The 17,535-nt window shown below is 49.1% G+C and overlaps 4 protein-coding genes across 4 annotated transcripts; 2 read left to right on the top strand and 2 right to left on the bottom strand.

Annotated features, from left to right (window-relative positions):
- Positions 1-135: 135 nt before the first annotated feature.
- F5147DRAFT_257828 (uncharacterized protein) lies at positions 136-1,767 on the bottom strand. Its single transcript, XM_041428882.1, has 2 exons — positions 740-1,767; positions 136-688 (listed from the first exon to the last, which is right to left on the bottom strand). Exons 1-2 carry the CDS (start codon positions 1,533-1,535, stop codon positions 576-578), a joined length of 909 nt encoding a protein of 302 aa, XP_041298635.1. The 5' UTR covers positions 1,536-1,767; the 3' UTR covers positions 136-575.
- Positions 1,768-2,229: 462 nt separating this feature from the next.
- F5147DRAFT_669969 (isocitrate lyase and phosphorylmutase) lies at positions 2,230-4,627 on the top strand. Its single transcript, XM_041435502.1, has 10 exons — positions 2,230-2,702; positions 2,759-2,926; positions 2,977-3,246; positions 3,297-3,427; positions 3,478-3,627; positions 3,675-3,902; positions 3,961-4,003; positions 4,057-4,112; positions 4,166-4,271; positions 4,328-4,627. Exons 1-10 carry the CDS (start codon positions 2,260-2,262, stop codon positions 4,425-4,427), a joined length of 1,695 nt encoding a protein of 564 aa, XP_041298634.1. The 5' UTR covers positions 2,230-2,259; the 3' UTR covers positions 4,428-4,627.
- A 743-nt stretch (positions 4,628-5,370) lies between these two features.
- F5147DRAFT_566538 (uncharacterized protein) lies at positions 5,371-9,766 on the bottom strand (the record flags this gene model as incomplete). Its single annotated transcript, XM_041430806.1, has 5 exons — positions 5,371-6,679; positions 6,730-6,884; positions 6,938-7,012; positions 7,067-7,755; positions 8,551-9,766. The coding sequence occupies 5 exons, from the start codon at positions 9,764-9,766 to the stop codon at positions 5,371-5,373; spliced, it is 3,444 nt and encodes a 1,147-aa protein (XP_041298633.1).
- Positions 9,767-12,397: 2,631 nt separating this feature from the next.
- On the top strand, positions 12,398-13,575 carry F5147DRAFT_768252 (uncharacterized protein; the record flags this gene model as incomplete). Its single annotated transcript, XM_041440944.1, has 3 exons — positions 12,398-12,593; positions 12,680-13,249; positions 13,304-13,575. The coding sequence occupies 3 exons, from the start codon at positions 12,398-12,400 to the stop codon at positions 13,573-13,575; spliced, it is 1,038 nt and encodes a 345-aa protein (XP_041298632.1).
- Between the last annotated feature and the right edge of the window lie 3,960 nt (positions 13,576-17,535).

Raw genomic sequence — 17,535 nt, 5'->3', positions numbered from 1 at the left:
GTGATAGCCGAAAGCGTCGGCTGACAAAGCGAACCTCGCTTTGAAAATTGGCGGATTAGTCATCGCTCGAGATCTCGTCATACGCTCCCGGCGTCTCGCTCATGCTCAATCTAAGAAACCTGCTCCACCTGACAAGCGAGCGAGGTTCTCATCTAGTAACTCTGGCGATAGGACGACCATGCAATAATTAGGATTAGAGGGTCAGACAACGATTGACCCTGGTATTAGAAGATGATCAATGTGTCACCTGGGGTCTAGGTGGGCCTCGGCGTACATTATCTTCTCCTTGCCAACTCCCTGTTGGTAAACCTATTGTCCATTGTCATATGTGGTAAGTATAGGTGAGTGCATGCTTGAAAAGTAAACTAAGGTTTATATGCTGCCAAAATGCGTACAGAGAGTGGATGGTCATGCAAATTGAAAGGTACTGAATTTAAAATGAATGCAGGGCAGAGGCGATCGCGGTATAGACGGAGAACTCTTCCGGGAGTTGCAGAATGCAGAAAAGGCATCATGTTCCTGGAGAAGCCGAATGTCGAAGTATGCGCGGAAATGGAATGTGCGAAGGGGAATCACTACCAGGCAGCTAGACTACCATACCTGATGCTGAATAGCACACAGGCCACGGCGACACCACATATAAGTGAGATATTTCTAGACCTGGGATTTGAATATAAGCGTTTCGAATCTAAACATGAATCAGCCATCATAACAAACAGGAACGAAGTGAAGCCCTCACCAGGGGAATTGGATATTAAGGGGGGAGTGAGCATCATATTCCGAGGATTTAGCTCTGAATGTGATACAAAGTCGCGGTGCCGGTTGAGGTCTAGAGCAAGCTGGAGCGTGCACAATATCTCATCATCCGAGGAGCCTTCGGAGGGTCTTTCAGAGATGGGAATGATGCAAAGCTCGTCTTCTAGTTTCCATGCCCTCGTTTTTGAAGAAGCGACGCAGCATTGAAAGTGTCGTAGGACCTTCCAGACTAAAGCATCAACCTCCTTCGCACCGGCATGCGATGTTACCATCGCCTCTATTTCACGCGTAAAAAGCGAGGATGAGGTAGTTGATAGATATGTTGCGGCAACTTGACGCAAGTGAAATATGAAGTAGGGCGGCGGATCATGGTCAGCTAATGGGGAGCGGATTTTGGCATCGACGCATGCATCGGAGTTCCACCGATCACGAGCACGAGCGATCTCTGGCCGCTGGTGCCCTCCAATTTTGGCGCACCAGCAACCGCCAGTGACCCTTATTTCAGGCCAATCTGACACGTTTGGACCGTAGACGTGAAGATTATAGGCTTTACAGCTATCACAAAGGTCATCGAGGGCGCTCTGTAAGCTGCGATTGAGCGATCCGAGTAAAGAGGCGGAGAGCGCGAGATGTAGATGGGTGAGGATACGAAAGCGGATCTCGATGGGTAGCATGAGAGGTAGACACGACATTGTAGTGAGTTCTGGAGATACATATGCAAGGACAGCATGTATGAGTGTCAGTCGAGTGACTCGTAAGCAACTGGAAGGGGACTCCATGGGAGATCAAGTCAAGTCGTGCAAGTGGTGGTGGGTGAATATAAATCCAGGGGAACAATTATGATTGCGAGTTGAAATACGGCGTTCAGTGTGCGGATATAAAGCCTCGAGGAAGGGACATGAGGTGAAGTATTTGAATGGACGCAAAACAAATATCCAACGAAAGCATCATATCTCCTTCTTCGAGATCGGCGACATCGTAGAAGCGCCGTACACACGGTCACAAGATAATACTTGCATGTGAAGTTCCCACCCAATCATAGGACGGTGTTTTGGTCTAGACACATAATGTGCCAGTCAGAGGGAGAACAAGGAGGAACCACTGGCTACATCATACTTCGGGCGAAAGGGATTCGAAGACACAGATCAGCAACTGGAAATACCTTGCTTCTCCGAGTCTATCATGGAGGAGACCTGACGACCACGAACTAAAAGACTCGCCAGTCACAACTTTTGGGGCGCTTTTCAATCGACTGTTCTGGATTGGCCTGAGGAGTCATGCAGCCAGGAGATTAAAACCAACCAGCTTCTGTTGTAGTGAGTCGGTTGTCTAGTAAAGTGATGGAAGTTTCTTCAGAGAAGAGATATCCGAGAATAACCGCAGCACCGTGCCTTTAGGCCGATATACATCCCCATTCGTAACCCTAACCTCAATCTAGGTTTCGGCCTCCCGAACACAACGGTCAGCGCTTAACGTTCTCATCTCACGACACCATCCGTTAGAATGATTCTCCTTCGTCCACCGACAGGCAGAGTGCTTAGGTTAGGGACCCTGTCACGTCCGATGTCTTCGGTTCCTACCCTGCCACTTCACCCGCCATCATTAGCCGAGCAAAGCGCTGCCTTCGATGCTCGCGTTCAAGACGTCTTCGCTTTCTTTTCTTCCCCCCGATTTGCTTCTATCACCCGTCCCTATACCGCTCATGATGTAGCACTAAAGCAGGGTTCTGCGCCTGTTCTTCCCCTGCCATCGACACTCCTTGCTAACAAGCTCTTCGCCTTATTCACTGAGGCAGCTTCTAAAGGTCAACCTGTGCCTACCATGGGTGCTATTGACCCCGTTCAAATGACCCAAATGGCAAGGCATCAACAAGTCGTATACGTTTCTGGTTGGGCTGCAAGCTCAGTGCTAACTACGGGCAATAATGAAGTTGGTCCTGATTTCGGGTAATGACCGCCGGATCATGTGCATGTTCGCGCTCTTCTCATCTACATCGTATTAGAGATTACCCTTATACAACCGTACCAAACCAAGTTCACCGTCTCTTCCGTGCGCAGCAACTTCATGACCGGAAGCATTACGATGAACGTATGTCCGCATTGCTAGAAAGGCGTGCAGATATTTCGTACATCGACTATTTACGACCAATTATTGCGGACGGTGATACTGGGTAAAGACAGCACCTTACTTAATCTTTATATGTAACTCACGACATCTTAGCCATGGAGGGACCTCTGCCGTTATGAAACTTACAAAGCTCTTTGCGGAGTCAGGTGCTTCAGCCGTACATTTCGAGGACCAACTTCACGGCGGAAAGAAATGCGGACACCTTGCAGGGAAAGTTATTGTTCCCCCAAGCACACATGTATCACGGCTTGTTGCGGCCCGTTTCCAACTTGATATGCTTCTATCTCCGATGTTGCTTATTGGCCGCACTGATGCTGAAAGTGGCAAGCTCCTTTCCACCAGCATTGATCCTGTTGATCACCCGTAAGTCCTAATTTTAGCACTAAGTATCGATCTAAAACACGTCACCTTAGATATATCCTCGGTACTACGACGCAAGGACAACCTCTTAGTGAAGCTCTTGCGCGAGCCACAGGCAGTGCGGATGCTGCCAGAATTGAGAATGAATGGGATTCATCAAACGAGTTGATCACCTTCGATCAAGGCACGTATTCCTCAGTGTCTTTTGTTCGCCACATTGAGCATGCGGCATAGCCGTTGAACAAGTGCTATTGTCTAGCAGTAGTTCGAACCCACGCGGCGTGTTCGAGCAGTACAAGAAGGCAGTGGCCGGTAAATCAAACTTTGAAGCACGTCGGATTGCTCGGGAGGCTGTTGGCCAGGATATCAACTGGAACTGGGACCGTGAGTACGACTGCCAATGCCTCGAGGTGTTCACTCATCTTTGGCAGTCCCCCGCACACCCGAAGGCTTCTATCGAACTACTGGTGGCCTCCAGGCAGCCATCGACCGTGCCCTTGTGTACGCACCATACGCAGACTTGCTGTGGCTGGAAACCGGTAAGCCAGACTTAGCGGAGGCCAGAACCTTTGCGAGAAAGATCCGGGAGAAATACCCTGGCAAATGGTTTGTATACAATCTGAGTCCCAGCTTCAACTGGTCGCAGGCAGGGTTTAGCGGTACGTTACTCCCCAAACAGTAATGTTCTTTGTCTGAGAGCGCAAACGGCTTGAGCAGATGCAGATCTCAAGAACTTCATATGGGAACTCGGAAAAGAAGGGTGCGATAGTTGGCATCTTACCCCGAATGTGACTGCCTCATTGATGAACCTAGATTTGTTTTGCCACTGATTTCCCTTGCCGGGCTGCACACTAATGCTGCTGCTACCGGTACGTCACCTCCTGAATGCTAACACCATGACGCTTACTGGATGTCCACCCAGCCGAGCTTGCTGCACGGTTCAAGGATGACGGCATGCTTGCTTATGTGGAACTTGTGCAACGCAAGGAGAAGGAGATCGGCTGTGATGTTCTCACCCATCAAAAGTGGTTTGTGTCATTTTCCAAGTTCTGTCCCCGATATGTTGTCAACGTTCACGATACAGGAGCGGAGCCAACTACCTTGATTCGATAATCCAGACTGTATCTGCGGGATCGTCAAGCACGTCTGCCATTGGGAAGGATTCGACGGAACATAGTTTTTGATCCTTAAGACACAAGGATATATACTAATTGGACTTTCTACTTGTGGCACTAGTGTGCTAGCCCCATACCAGCCCCGAAGAATCAAGAGTGATATTTGATTACATACCAATGTCGTTTCTGCTTGAAGAGCTTACGCGACTCGGAGATGCAGATCGCTGATAACTTGGTCGCAACTTTGTGCCAAGTACACATCCGTTCAACGCCGCTCTGACTCAGATGAGTGTTCCAGACAAATGCTAATATGGCACGCTTGAAAGATGCTGTGAATCGATTGGATTTATCCAATGTCGAATTTTGCAAAGAACCACGCAATAGGGCACTCGGCCATGAAAAATCGAGGGATATTAAGAAGCGACCCTGCTGTTATTGTGCAATGAGAGACCATCAGCGGCCAAGTACCGCGATGCCGCCTGCTCTGAGTTCTCGGGTTATACATATTTTCCCGGGCATATCTTGCAACAATATTTGATGATCCTGTTGGAGCTGGGATGGAGAACAGTACCCCTGAAATGGTGTACCTATCTACTAGTGTGTGCCTTCTCGGATATCGTTGCTGATGCTAACTTGATGGTTGCTACAAGGACTTTACAAGATGTGCTCACGCAGTCAGGTTGCTTGACTCGGCACGCTCGCAGAGATGTACATGCGTTCCCGTTGCGTTCCCGCTGAGCTTTGAATAATCTGAAGCATTGGGCTTTCAGCTGCTACAAGCACCATGCATTGCTCAGCATGTATCTATGCCAGACTTGTCCAGTTCGTGGTTTTGCCCAAGTGAATCCAATTGTATGCAATGAAAGTAATAATAAGATATGGTAATGAAGCAAAGCGATGATATGTAATGTAAAGATGTGGGAAAGCAAAAAGTAAGAGCAATGATGATGATGCAACGACCGCAAAAGTGAGACAAAAAAAAAGAGTAAACCCTACCTGCCAAGAACGAAGGTCAATCTTGATCAAGTGTTTGATAGGGATAAGACAAGTTCGGGTATAGGCGGGGCGAGGAGGACACTAGCTCATACTGTGCCGATTCAAAACTGCTATCTACTTTGGAATGGCGAGGAGGAGCAGGAGATACAGAACTCGAGGGTGGCAGAGGTGAAGATGTCTGCTGTAAGGACGACGATGTTCGCGAGTGCGTCCTAGATGGGAGGGCAAAGTCTTGAAATGACGTCGAAAGATTCGATGAGGCTCCCATTTTAGATCGTCCAACAGACCTTCTTCGCTCAAAAATACCACTGCCCGTTCGGGCGTGATTTGAAGGCAGATATTGCTCAGCAAGTTTCGGGGTTGGGGGTATCCCAGCATCCAAGACGCTCGGCCTCCGAGGCTTTATGGTCTCGTTAGACACAGGTCTTTCAGTATCTCGCCTTGGTTCTGAAGGAGCACTGGAAGAGGCTGTGGAGCCTGATACTGATTTCCAGGTCTTGAGAATCGATTTACGAACGCTAGTCTTCTCCGACGAAGGAGTTGTTGGAGACGATGGTCGTGTGGGTGTTCGTGGCATGGCTGTTACAGGCACAGGAGGCAATCCTTTTTGCGGCGGTGGGGACGGCCCGAGTTGATCATGCAACGATGAAGAAGGCGGTACAAATCCTTGGAACGAAGTTCGATTTGGCGTGGGAGGTTGCTGAGCTGACACTGACGCAGACTTGCTTCTACGCCAAAGTCTCTTGAAAGTCTTGACACTGACGAGAGGAGTAGAGGTTTTTGCAGTCACAGCATCCATCGAGAAACTCTCTGAATCAGCAGAGAATCGGCTAGAGGGTGTTGTAGAAGCAACAGAACCCTCGTCTACAGATGACAAAGATGGTCTGGATTCGACAGGAATACTGGTGAATTGCCCAGTTGCAGGATCCCAATAAGTCGGGGTGGAGTGTGCCTCTGACTCGAGATAAGAGGGGTAGCGACCAAAAGGATCAGGAGACAACGGAATGGGGGAGTCAGTCGCCGTATCCGATAGCCTTCCAAATGAAGGGGGCAAGGGTGTTGGGTACATGGACGGCTCCAAATCTCGTTTGCGAATCTTGGTCTCTGTGGAGAGAGTATTGGGTGATGAAGACCGCGAGGGTGGAGCAAATGATTTTGGGGCACCTGTTGACACACCGTTGATAGCAAGCTGAGGTGGTGACGGAGTGAGATTTGAAGGCCGATGTGATTGGGAGCTTGGAGATTGTGATGAATTATTAGTGATAGATGAGTAGGAGATAGCAGGCCACGATTTGTCGCTTGTATCGGCATGATCGATAGAGTTTCTGAGGCTTTCTTAAGCCGAAAAACCATGGACAGTTGAAATTGAACTCACCCTGTCGCCTGGAAATCACGTGTCCGATCAACCGATAATTTCGAAGTTCCTTCTGCATGAAGTGCGAGGAGCGACTTCGTTCGGGCATGAGTTATCGTAATATCTTGGTCCAAGTCATCCGTTTTGATGTGTCTCGGAGAAAACTGTGCCAAAGTCTAGTTTCCCAGATGTCAGAATCACGAGATGAGCACATGTATTACTTGCATACCCGTTCAATCTCGTCAAGTTTGGCTCTCATGAGATATTGGCTTCTGCGTTGATCATTCGGATCATTCTCGTCGTACTACGAATAGAGTTAGTTCACTGGCAAGCTGTAGGACTGACAGCGGAAACGCACTTCTTCGTCTTCATCATCTCCCAGATCTAAACCAAGATTGAGGTCTTCAAAAACTGCGCCGCCGCGCTTTTCTTCAGGACTCCGTGATCGCATATATTCTTGGTCCATGTCCAGAGAGAGCTCATCATCATCACCTGTCTCACCCGCGAGTGGGGATGAGACCGGCGTCCCTCTTGAACTTGCATGCTCATAAGGCAGATTCATACTGTCATCTCTACTGGAGGATGATAGGATCGGGCTCGGTCCAGTATGCAGGACGAGGCTATTTCTTGTGTCGTTGGGAGCAAGGATTAAAGGACAGGGAGGTGATTTCTTAGCACTTCCTGCAGGGGGTGACGACAGTTGCTGCGAGCTCGGTGAAGATGGTATCGACAAGGTCAACGTAGGCTTTGACATCCTACGCATGATATCCCAAACCTCTTGCGCATCATCCACCTCATCTCCCGCTTGTTCCTGTTCAGGCATGGCAGCAATTGAGGATACATCCAATGCAAGCTCGACTATATTTGGATTGATCTCGGGCTGATTGCCCTGCGATTCAGCGCGCATCTCAGCCCAGGTGTCTGCATCACTGCCGAAGATGTCCGCAAGAGGATCATGATGACAGATGTCAGTCTCGCATGTAGTTATGTTCTCATCAACTTCTTCATCCGTAGGATCTGCCAGGGGAGTATACCCGTCATGGCCACCTTCCTCCATTGGTGTGTCTTCTTCAATCGCTTCGTCCGTGGAATCTGATAGGGGAACATACCCACCAGTACCGCTCTCCTCCATTGCCGTGTCTTCTTCAACTGCTTCGTCCGTGGACAGGGGAGTATATCCACCAGCGCTGTTCTCCTCCATTGCCGTGTCTTCTTCAACTGCTTCGTCCGTGGACAGGGGAGTATATCCACCAGCGCCGTTCCCCTCCATTGTTGTGCCTTCTTCAATTGGTTCGTCCGTCGAATCTGACAGGGGAGCATACCCACTAGTGCCGCTCTCCCCCATTGTTGTGCCTTCTTCAATTGGTTCGTCCATCGAATCTGACAGGGGAGCATACCCACTAGTGCCGTTCTCCTCCATTGTTGTGCCTTCTTCAATTGGTTCGTCCGTCGAATCTGAGGGGGGAGCATACTCACTAGTGCCGCTCTCCCCCATTGTTGTGCCTTCTTCAATTGGTTCGTCCGTTGAATCTGATGGGGGAGTATACCCACTAGTGCCGCTCTCCTCCAATATCGTTGTACCTTCTTCAATTGGTTCGTCCGTCGAATCTGACAGGGGAGTATACCCACTAGTGCCGCTCTCCTCCATTGTTGTGCCATCTTCAATTGATTCGGCGGAACCCGACAAGGGAGCATACCCACCAGTGCCGCCCTCCTCCATGGTTGTGTCTTCTTCAATTGCTTCATCCGTAGAGTCCGACAGGGGAGCAGTGACACCCTCCTCCCTTGTTGTGTCTTCTTCAAGTGATTCGTCCGTAGGATCTGGCGGGGGGGCATACCAACTAGTGCCACCCTCCTCCCTTGAAGACAGGGACGCAGTAAAGCTGGGCACAGAGCTTGCATTCTGCATCCTCTCCACTAATTTTAGATCGAACGGCACACGTTTCTCATCCCCATCTCCTTCCGCATGTGGTTGAGAATGTGGTTGATTACTTTGACGACTCTCGGCACGTTTAGCATGGGTCATTCGACGGCCACGCAACCATGGCTCGTACCACGCTGCTCTCCGTCGATCAATATCGAACTCCACTTTCGCAAGTATAGGTATTATAGAGGGTGAATTAAGACCTGGGAGGCCAATGCCAAGTATTTCGTGATCAGAAGAATGGGAAGTATCTGGGGTATCTGGTTCTGAGTGTGTCAGTGATGAGGATGATAGAGGGGTAGATTTAGAGTGAGACCGAAGATCGGATACTGAAGACGTGGTAGACGAAGGAGTAATTGGGTATGTGATAGGTTGCGGTTGCGGCGTTTCCGTCCGCGTGGGGGTGACCAAAGGGCGTAAGTTGGGCTGGCCCAGACCGAAAGGACTAGAGCCTTGTCCCCGCGAAAGTGCGAGAGATTCTTCACGCTCAGCTTTCAGAACCCGACCCCAGATATGTTTCCAGATTTCTTCGGAGATGCGTGGACCTGGTTCCTCTGCGTCCTCGTTTCCCGAATTAGGGGTGGCATAAGGCATTGGACTGTTCTGGCGGCTCTGTGGGGAAGTGGTAATAAGGTACAAGATGAGGCCGATTGTGCTAGGTAATGCATATTCTTTGGCAATTGCATTAAGTTGCGCATGCAGCGAGGGCTGCAGAGAGACGAGGGTGCCGCGTCGGAACTGTGTGTGATATCCTGATGCATTAGGAGGAGGCGCAGGCTCCAATGGGTCGGACGCATCGAAGTCGTGAAGGAGGTGAAGAGGTGGTATGACATGGAGCAGGAACTTGGACTGAGATGAAGACGCAAATGATCCAACATGATGAGTAGATGCAGTAGACGGCGTCGTCACGCGCCAGGGAAGATCAGTATGACTTATGGTGGGAGATGCACCAGGAAAGGAAGCAGACAAGTATGAAGATGAAGAATTAGGTCCTGCGGGAGAAGGCATAGAGACTCCCAGGGCATTAGCGATCTTCGCAAGACGATGCGGGGGTAAAGGTGCACGAGGCGGAGCCCACTGCCCCGGCTGAAGACTATATGGGTTTCCAGAGACATGAGAATGTTCTGTTGTCATGACTTTTGACTGACAAGAAGTGGTGTCGACTGGTTAGACCTCCTGGCCAGACAGCTCAGCACGAGGCAAGGAGAGTAAATTGGTCCTTGGGTGTCACACTGAGCGGTGTTGGAATCAGCAACGTTAACCTAGGTGATTGTGTTCTGAACCCATCATCATACGCAGGGTCAGCAAGGCGGTCTTGGAGTTCAGAAATATATGAACGAACATTGGCGTGACTATTCCAGAAGAATTCATAAAATAAGAGTCCTTTGTGGTCACCTCGCTCGAGGTCAAGGCCAGTCGTACCTTAGGCCTTAAAACAAACTTTAAGACTCGGAGGGTACACTACATGGGGCACGCTTAAAGCTTTGCAAACTTTCCGTTGACGACTGTGAGAAACAATTTCTACTTGGAGATCTTTTTGTATTCAGCGTTTGCGAAGTTGACTATATGCTCAATGCCGACAAGGGCAAGATTCTTCTAAAGTATATACCAATATACCAGGCCGCATAGCATCCACAATAACATCTCAGCGATACATTGCATTATCCTCCATTCTTGAGGACACTTAAGAGCGGGCCCCGCTCGTGCTTGCTCAGTTCAACATGAGCTGCACGCTAACAATAATCCATCCAAGCCAAATACAGGTGCAGGTTATTCCAGCGTATCAGCACTAGCCGGTAACTATTGTTTGTGGATATTCGTTTAATCGAAACTGACTTGGTAACATTTGAACAGGACAGCACGCGCCTGCAACTCACTCAATCATGATGTCACAAGGCAATATTTAACTGGCGATACCAGCGCACCAGTAAAAGACACTTTATTCGGAAGCAGAAGTTCTACATGGCAGCCGTGATTTTTCCTACCATCTACTCGATTGTGACCAATGAGAATGCCCAGTATGGCTCCCAGAACAATCCCACGTCCACAGCTATGCGTGACTGTGTCGCGTACGCCCACACTCATATGCCAGTGGCGAAGAAACTACATGCAGAAGCAAGATAGGCTGATACTACTTCTATCCAATGCTCGTCTTCCTCCGCCACAGCAGCCGCCGCATCGCCATCCCCTAATATCAGGGTCATCCTCGTCCCTAACCAGCCGCTCACATGGATCATTTGACTGCTCTTCTGGAAGGGAGACGGCCGTTTTCCCGTAGAATGGACCGGTGGTATGGTTTTGACTTCTTCTGTGCTGATGCTTTTAGGGGCACGCTCAGACGGAACAACGAAGCGCACATTAACTTAGCTCTGTTACGCTGTACCTGAAGTACGATCTTAATCTTGGTTGAGTAGTAAGCTATATTCTTCTCGATTGGACGCGTATGCAAGGAAGTCGTCATCAAATTCCAAAAGCACTCCGTTCGAGCGATGGAGGCGCGAATAGTGCCGCGATAGACGTCCAGCAAGTTATCTCTTACGGTGCTCGAATTTGCAAACAATCTTTCTTTCGAATATGGACGCTATCAACAGATGTGTGACTCTATTTGTTGCTGGACCCGACGGACGGACACTCGAGAATCCTGCAATTCTACTACGAAGTCTGACAATCTCCATCGCAGAACAGACGCAGAGTAGTGGAGGTAACTTGCAATTCTTCATACGGCGATGGTATATGTATATGACTCCTAACAAGACAGTGATTTCCCATGGCCGACCTTCAAATACGGGAGAATAGCCGTCCATTTGCAATCCCTTACTCCCGGCACGATGATAAGTATCTGCAACAACCTTGAGGAAATACTTGACAGGACCACATACTTGAGTCACAATCAAGTTGTACCTGAACTTCTAGTGTGTGAATATCCCCAATCAAATTTCTTGAAAATTTCGACATTCGACATCATTCCAACGACTCGACAGTCTGGAAGGTCTCCCCGTTGACGCTCAAGAATCACCAGAACCCTGATGTGTTTAGCAGGTGACCTAGTCCACGAACGAATAACCGGAAATGAAGGGGTGTTGAAATATCGGCGGAAGTGTTGCTGTCTATCAATTCATTATCGACTTTCCATCGATAGGAACGATCGGAGGGTCGGCAGCCGTTCCATCACAACCGAGTCATTCGGAATCAAAAGAAAAAAAAAAACATTTGTGAAATTCGTTCTTCAAAATATTGTAGAAGTTCACTGTGGACTCAGCTGATGTGCAATCGTAGTTGGGTGCAGCATGTTCCGTCTTTTTAGATCCAGCCAGTGATTGAATATACGTGCACCACACGGTAGCCTCGAGGCATGGTAAAAATACATAGCGGTGCCGGCAGCTTGGATTGGGCCGAGAGTGGTGTTTGGGTGAACTCTAGGTACAATAGGGAGGAGAGGGGGAGGGATGTAGGACCTGAATAATTTTTTGTTCTCTAAACTGGAGCTGCATTGTTCTTCATGGTGTGCAAACAAAGGGCAAACAGGGGAACTGGTGGATGCAAAGGAATAAGCGCCCGAATTATTATGAACGGTTTGGTTCCGTAGCTTGCTAGCGAAGGAGATCGCTTTCTGGAGACTTTGGGGGTGACCGGTGACCATTGTTACTTGATTCTTAGCTTCCTCCTTTTCTTCTCTTTTTTACCTTTTAGTTCACGATAAACTTGCGCGCTACAAGTTTTTCATTTTGTACCACGACCCATCCACGATTTTTTCACAGCAGTCCAATGGATCAGCACCAGCACCAGCACCAGCACCAGCAGCACATAACCGATGATCACAACCAAAATCTCGGACATGCAAGTCCTTATGGATTCTATCCAGCCGAGCAAGAATCATCTTACAGCCTCGCGTACAACCACCACGCGATGCAGCACCAGCAGTCTTTTCCTGTCGTGCAGCATCCTAACCCTCATCATCCTCGTGGGTACTTTTTCATCCTCGAGGCCAAAACTCACCTTAAACACATGTTGATCTGATAATGTGCTCATGTTCTTGATTCTTTGTAGGCCATCTATCTGCGCCAGACTTGCATCAAGGCCTGCAATTCCATAATCTTAGCCTCATGCCCACGCATCAAACGCATCAATATCCGCCACCCGTGTATACCTCATCGCCACAACATGTGTCAATGAATCTGCCTGCTGGCTCACCCCCTCCGCCCTCACCTCACATGTACGATCCTTTGTCCCCACCCATTTCAGGATCTGACACATCAGCGGACGGCCTTTACCACCACCATTCGAGAAACAGCAGCGGGACAGGCTCCCCATCGTCTTCCCGTGGACCTAGTCTAGTTCATCGCCAATCTCTTCGCTACAACCCCACCCCTTCCCCTACCACTAGTTCTTCTGGGCGTCGTGGCCGTGCTCGTTCCTTAAACGACTCAGACGACGAAGACAACATGGGCGCTACATACGTAGAGAATTTGGCTCACACCAGAAAGGAGGCAACACGAAGACAGCGCATCGAGGCTGAGCAAAGGCGTAGAGACGAATTACGCGATGGCTATGCCAAATTGAAGGACGTCTTACCTGTTTCTAACCAGAAGAGTAGCAAGGTGTCGCTACTCGAGCGAGGTAAGACGATCAATGATAATCTTCGCCACCGGATGTTGACGCTGTGGCGTTTAGCTACCAATCATATCATCTTTCTGGACAAACAGACACAAGATATGCAGGCTCGTCTTATAGTGCTGGAGCAGGAGGTGCAACGCCTTCGTGCCGTCAACGAGAAAATCTCGCTTGGCACTAGCAGCTCCCCTTCGCCAGGAAATATCCATGGCGTTGATGCTCGACCGTTGTCGCCTCCCCCCGAGCCTGGGATGCAAAATCATTCTCTCGCTCATGTTCAAGGCCAACAGCCCCCGCGAGAGGATTCGCGCAGTCCTGCCTCGGATTACTGAGATGCTGTGGTTCGCGCCATTTCCAACGGACGCTGCTGCCATCCATTTTCATCATTTTCCGCATCTTGTTTCACTGCACATCATGTATTTCTTATTCGTGTTTTGTGGCTCAGCGGTGGGAGAAGTCGAGAGGTATCTAGCTTTGCACGAGGCAGGTCGAGGAGTAGGCGCTGGGACGTTTTCTGCGCTATGCGCAGTACTATCGTCAATCCGCCCTCCTTCGAGCTCCCATACAACTTGATGTTGCAGGATCGATACGAATTCTCGCCCCTCTCGATCCGAGGAAGCGCTTGATTACCCCAATCGTGCTTACTCTCGTTGATCGATAGGCGTTTGAGACCGTGTCTCCACCTCACATCACCTCGTGGATGCTCTAGTCCCCAGCGGACTGTCGCTTCCTCGAAGCTTAATCCCCAACCGCCAAGTATTCGGGCCACTCATCCCATTCTATCACTAACTTGTATTGCACTCTTCTCACGACTGCATCTAACTACCTATTCATCCATCACCTACCACTCACTCATACGTAACGCGTCTACACACCTGCCGCACCATTACACGTCATAGGTGCGGCTTGCTAAGACCGCAGGATACGAAATTCACCACGACTGAACGAACTCATTCTTGACGAATACTGCACGAACTCACTCGACGGGAACCGACGGAAGGGGCACACCAAAATTATATGACCCGCTCGCCGAAGCACTTTTGGACCCGATGGCCAACTGTCTCTTCGGTTGATGCGAACGGATTTAATCTAGGGCTTTCTTGATGAAAGCTGTTGCTGCCGCGGGTACCCTCTCTAGGAGAGGGTTGGAGCAAAAAGGTGCCTACCGAAGGAAGTTGTAGAACAGCCCCCGAAGATATGATCTATCATCTGTAGTCAGTACAGTAGTTTGTTCAACGCCTTACGCCTTTCTGTTTTTCTATATCATTCTATCGTCCTCATTCTTGTACAAGGGCTGGTCCAGACCTCGACCAAGGGCAAAATAGCACGATCGACCAATCTCAGACTTGATCGTTCGATGAACATCCAGACAATCATGCATGTATATTTGTCGGAATACCGGCAGCGTCGGAGGCTCCGGCTTGTTCACGGTCCCAAACAACCCTCGGATTTTTGACCCACTTACTAGTCACAGCTCCACGTCAAGGACACATAAATATAATGTGGCGGAAAGTAAGCGAAATGCCCTCTAACTTCGCGTAACTCTAGTAATACACGATTGGCTGCAGGAAGAAGATCCCCGGAAGCCGGGGCTCTAACACCACTGTCAAATAGACTCTGAAGTCCTCGGATAAGGTATCGTCAGAATTGGGCACACTGAGTTCATATTCTTAGTATGGGGAGTTCTTCTCCACTGATGCGAATGCATTTATATCAGTCACTGCATCATGATGATCCGGGAGTTAGTACTTAACGGTGCGTACTCGACGGATGGTAAGTAATATTTTTGAATTTCTACGGGGGGCTAGCCTATCCCCATACAATGGGGCTAACAAAATGCAGTCCTCGACGCCGAAACTCGAGGGGGAACTCCACCGGTTCCGAATCTTAAAACTATCGCCGATTGAGAGAAGCACCCTCAAAAACAGTAGGTAGACGGCTCCTTCCAGAATGGGGGTCTGATAAGTTCAGCGGAGATGAATCTGGATAGTGAGGAAGTTCTATCGGCAGTTCCATTGAGCGCAGAGAGAACGGATGTTTATTTTTTTCATAGACGTGAAAGGGTGACGCAAGACATCCTGATCAGTGTAAAACGTTATATAGTCAAGAGGAGTTGTCCATATCGACGAGTAGATGATCAGGATCCTTTGGGTATAGATCTGGAGGGATCACAAGAACTTGCGCAATGCGCAGCGGACTTGAAAACTAATGTGAAGCCTGGATTGCTTCGACAGGATAGCGCGCACTCTATACAAAGTTCAGCAAAGTAGAGTTTTGAAACACGCCGTTATGCAATGCATTGGATCGTGAGACCGAGTGCTTTTAACGAGATGGTCCAAGCCTGCAGTGATGACGATTAAATATTGAGCCCGCATCACGTACCCATGGGTAGGGTGTATATCACCTTTCTTGCTAGGATGATCAGGTCAGATCTCCTCGTGTTGTTAAACAAATCGGAAAGGCGATCTCTCAAGCTGAAAGTGACGCGGGGGCATTGCGGGGGCAAGGCAAGTTGGCTATCACGCTCGTGACAAGAAGGCCGTCACTCGCTTACCATCACGCTTGCGTTTCAGTTGGTTCCACCCGAATGCTCGACGAGGCTCCACAGCTTTCCCCGAAACGCAATACGCTAGCTCTTCCACAACTCCATCGATTTGCTATGAACACAGCGAGGAACTGATTTGCGGTTCTGGCTTGTGACTGGACACTCTCGACTGCGCTCAATCTGCGATATAGTACAATACCGATCTAGGGGCCTTGCCTTCATATCGCCATTGTTTGTTCAATGCTTCCAGAATGGAACGGAATCACAAGGCTTGATACGGCCCACGATAAGTTCTACTCATGAAACTAATCGCTTACTTTTCTCCGTGCACTAGAATCAACAATTTTAACCGTCGATCCTACATGGTTTTCGTTCACCCACAACGAGGCTTCCTGATAGGCTGATGCTACAGTCTTATCGATTCTTTTTGCAGGGGCCTCGCAGCTGATGCGCTTTGCTTACGGCGTTCCTATTTTCACCTCAACTTTGCTTCTTGCTTTCATGATAAGCGGCGGGGTCTCTGTAGTACTACGTACGCGGGCGAAGCTGTTTGTAGATCCCCGGCGAGCGAAGACTTCACAATCCTCCGATCCGAGGAAAGTCTAGGCGTCGTGGAATGATGCACTGGATTGCGTGACCACTTTTGTGCTTCTTTCTTGGCACAAGTGGACATATTGAACTCTGCTTGTTCTCTGCGAACTCATCCGGCCGTCTCTTGGTCCACCCGGAATATCCATGTGCACATACATGCTTCCTACTTCGCGGCTGTGTTCTTGTGATCAGTCGAAAGGTTTCCCACTCATCCGTTCCACACGGCAGAGGTTTCATGCAGGGTTTTGCCATCTACTGGGATATGAATGCCGCTGTAACGAAATTCTTCTATCGCATTGGTCCGTTAGTGCACAACTGTGGTCGTGCCCTCTAGGTCTGTGCGAGACAGTCGGACCTGACAGCTGTGTAAGTGAAGCAGGCATCGCCTCTGGTGCGTGTTTTTGCTTAAAGTCTAATTACGTCCCCTCGCTAACGTCATCTGATGTTGATTGATCATCCTCCATTCTCAAGTCACGCATCACGCATCTATTCACTTGGACTAACTCGTACGTTAATACTGGATTCGTCAGATCTGATGCGAGCCCACTGATTGGCGGGAAAGGCCCGCACTATTCTCTGGTCTATCTAAAAAAGAACGCGCGCTCGGCTGTAGACAAGGTATTCCAAATACACAGACACATACCAAACATGGACCCACGGCGTAACACCACTGGAATATAATAACTGCGCCTTATGGACATGAAAGGGGGTAATTGTCTTGTGGTGTCATTTTACGATGAAGGTTCTGACTTACGGCCGCGATGCTATCAGGGAAGGTTGAGATGACGACATTGCTTCGTGGCGTTTACCAACGCCTTAAGCCCTAGAGAAAAAGCGTTTCAATAGTGCGTTTACATCGGCTGGGTGATCACAATTACACAGGAGACCTTCCGAGGCTCATGTGATCAGTCACAAGTGGGTGAATTCAAAACTAGCTTTGCATGACAGCACACATTAAATTATACCAAAAGTTGCCGAGAAAAGTGTCACTAGTGATCGGAGCATGGATATGGATCGAAATTTATAAGGTTAGCGCGAGTAGCGGGGGGATGAACGAAACGTTGTGAGGTTTGTCCTCATGTTGAGAAAAAAAAAGATTGAACCGAATTTGAGGACAGACTGAAGCAAAATCACAGATATCGATTCGATAACACGG

The sequence above is a fragment of the Suillus discolor genome, assembly GCF_016758755.1.
Source record: "Suillus discolor strain FC423 chromosome Unknown F5147scaffold_4, whole genome shotgun sequence".
NCBI lineage: Eukaryota > Fungi > Basidiomycota > Agaricomycetes > Boletales > Suillaceae > Suillus > Suillus discolor.
This window is presented reverse-complemented; position numbering and strand designations above follow the sequence as displayed.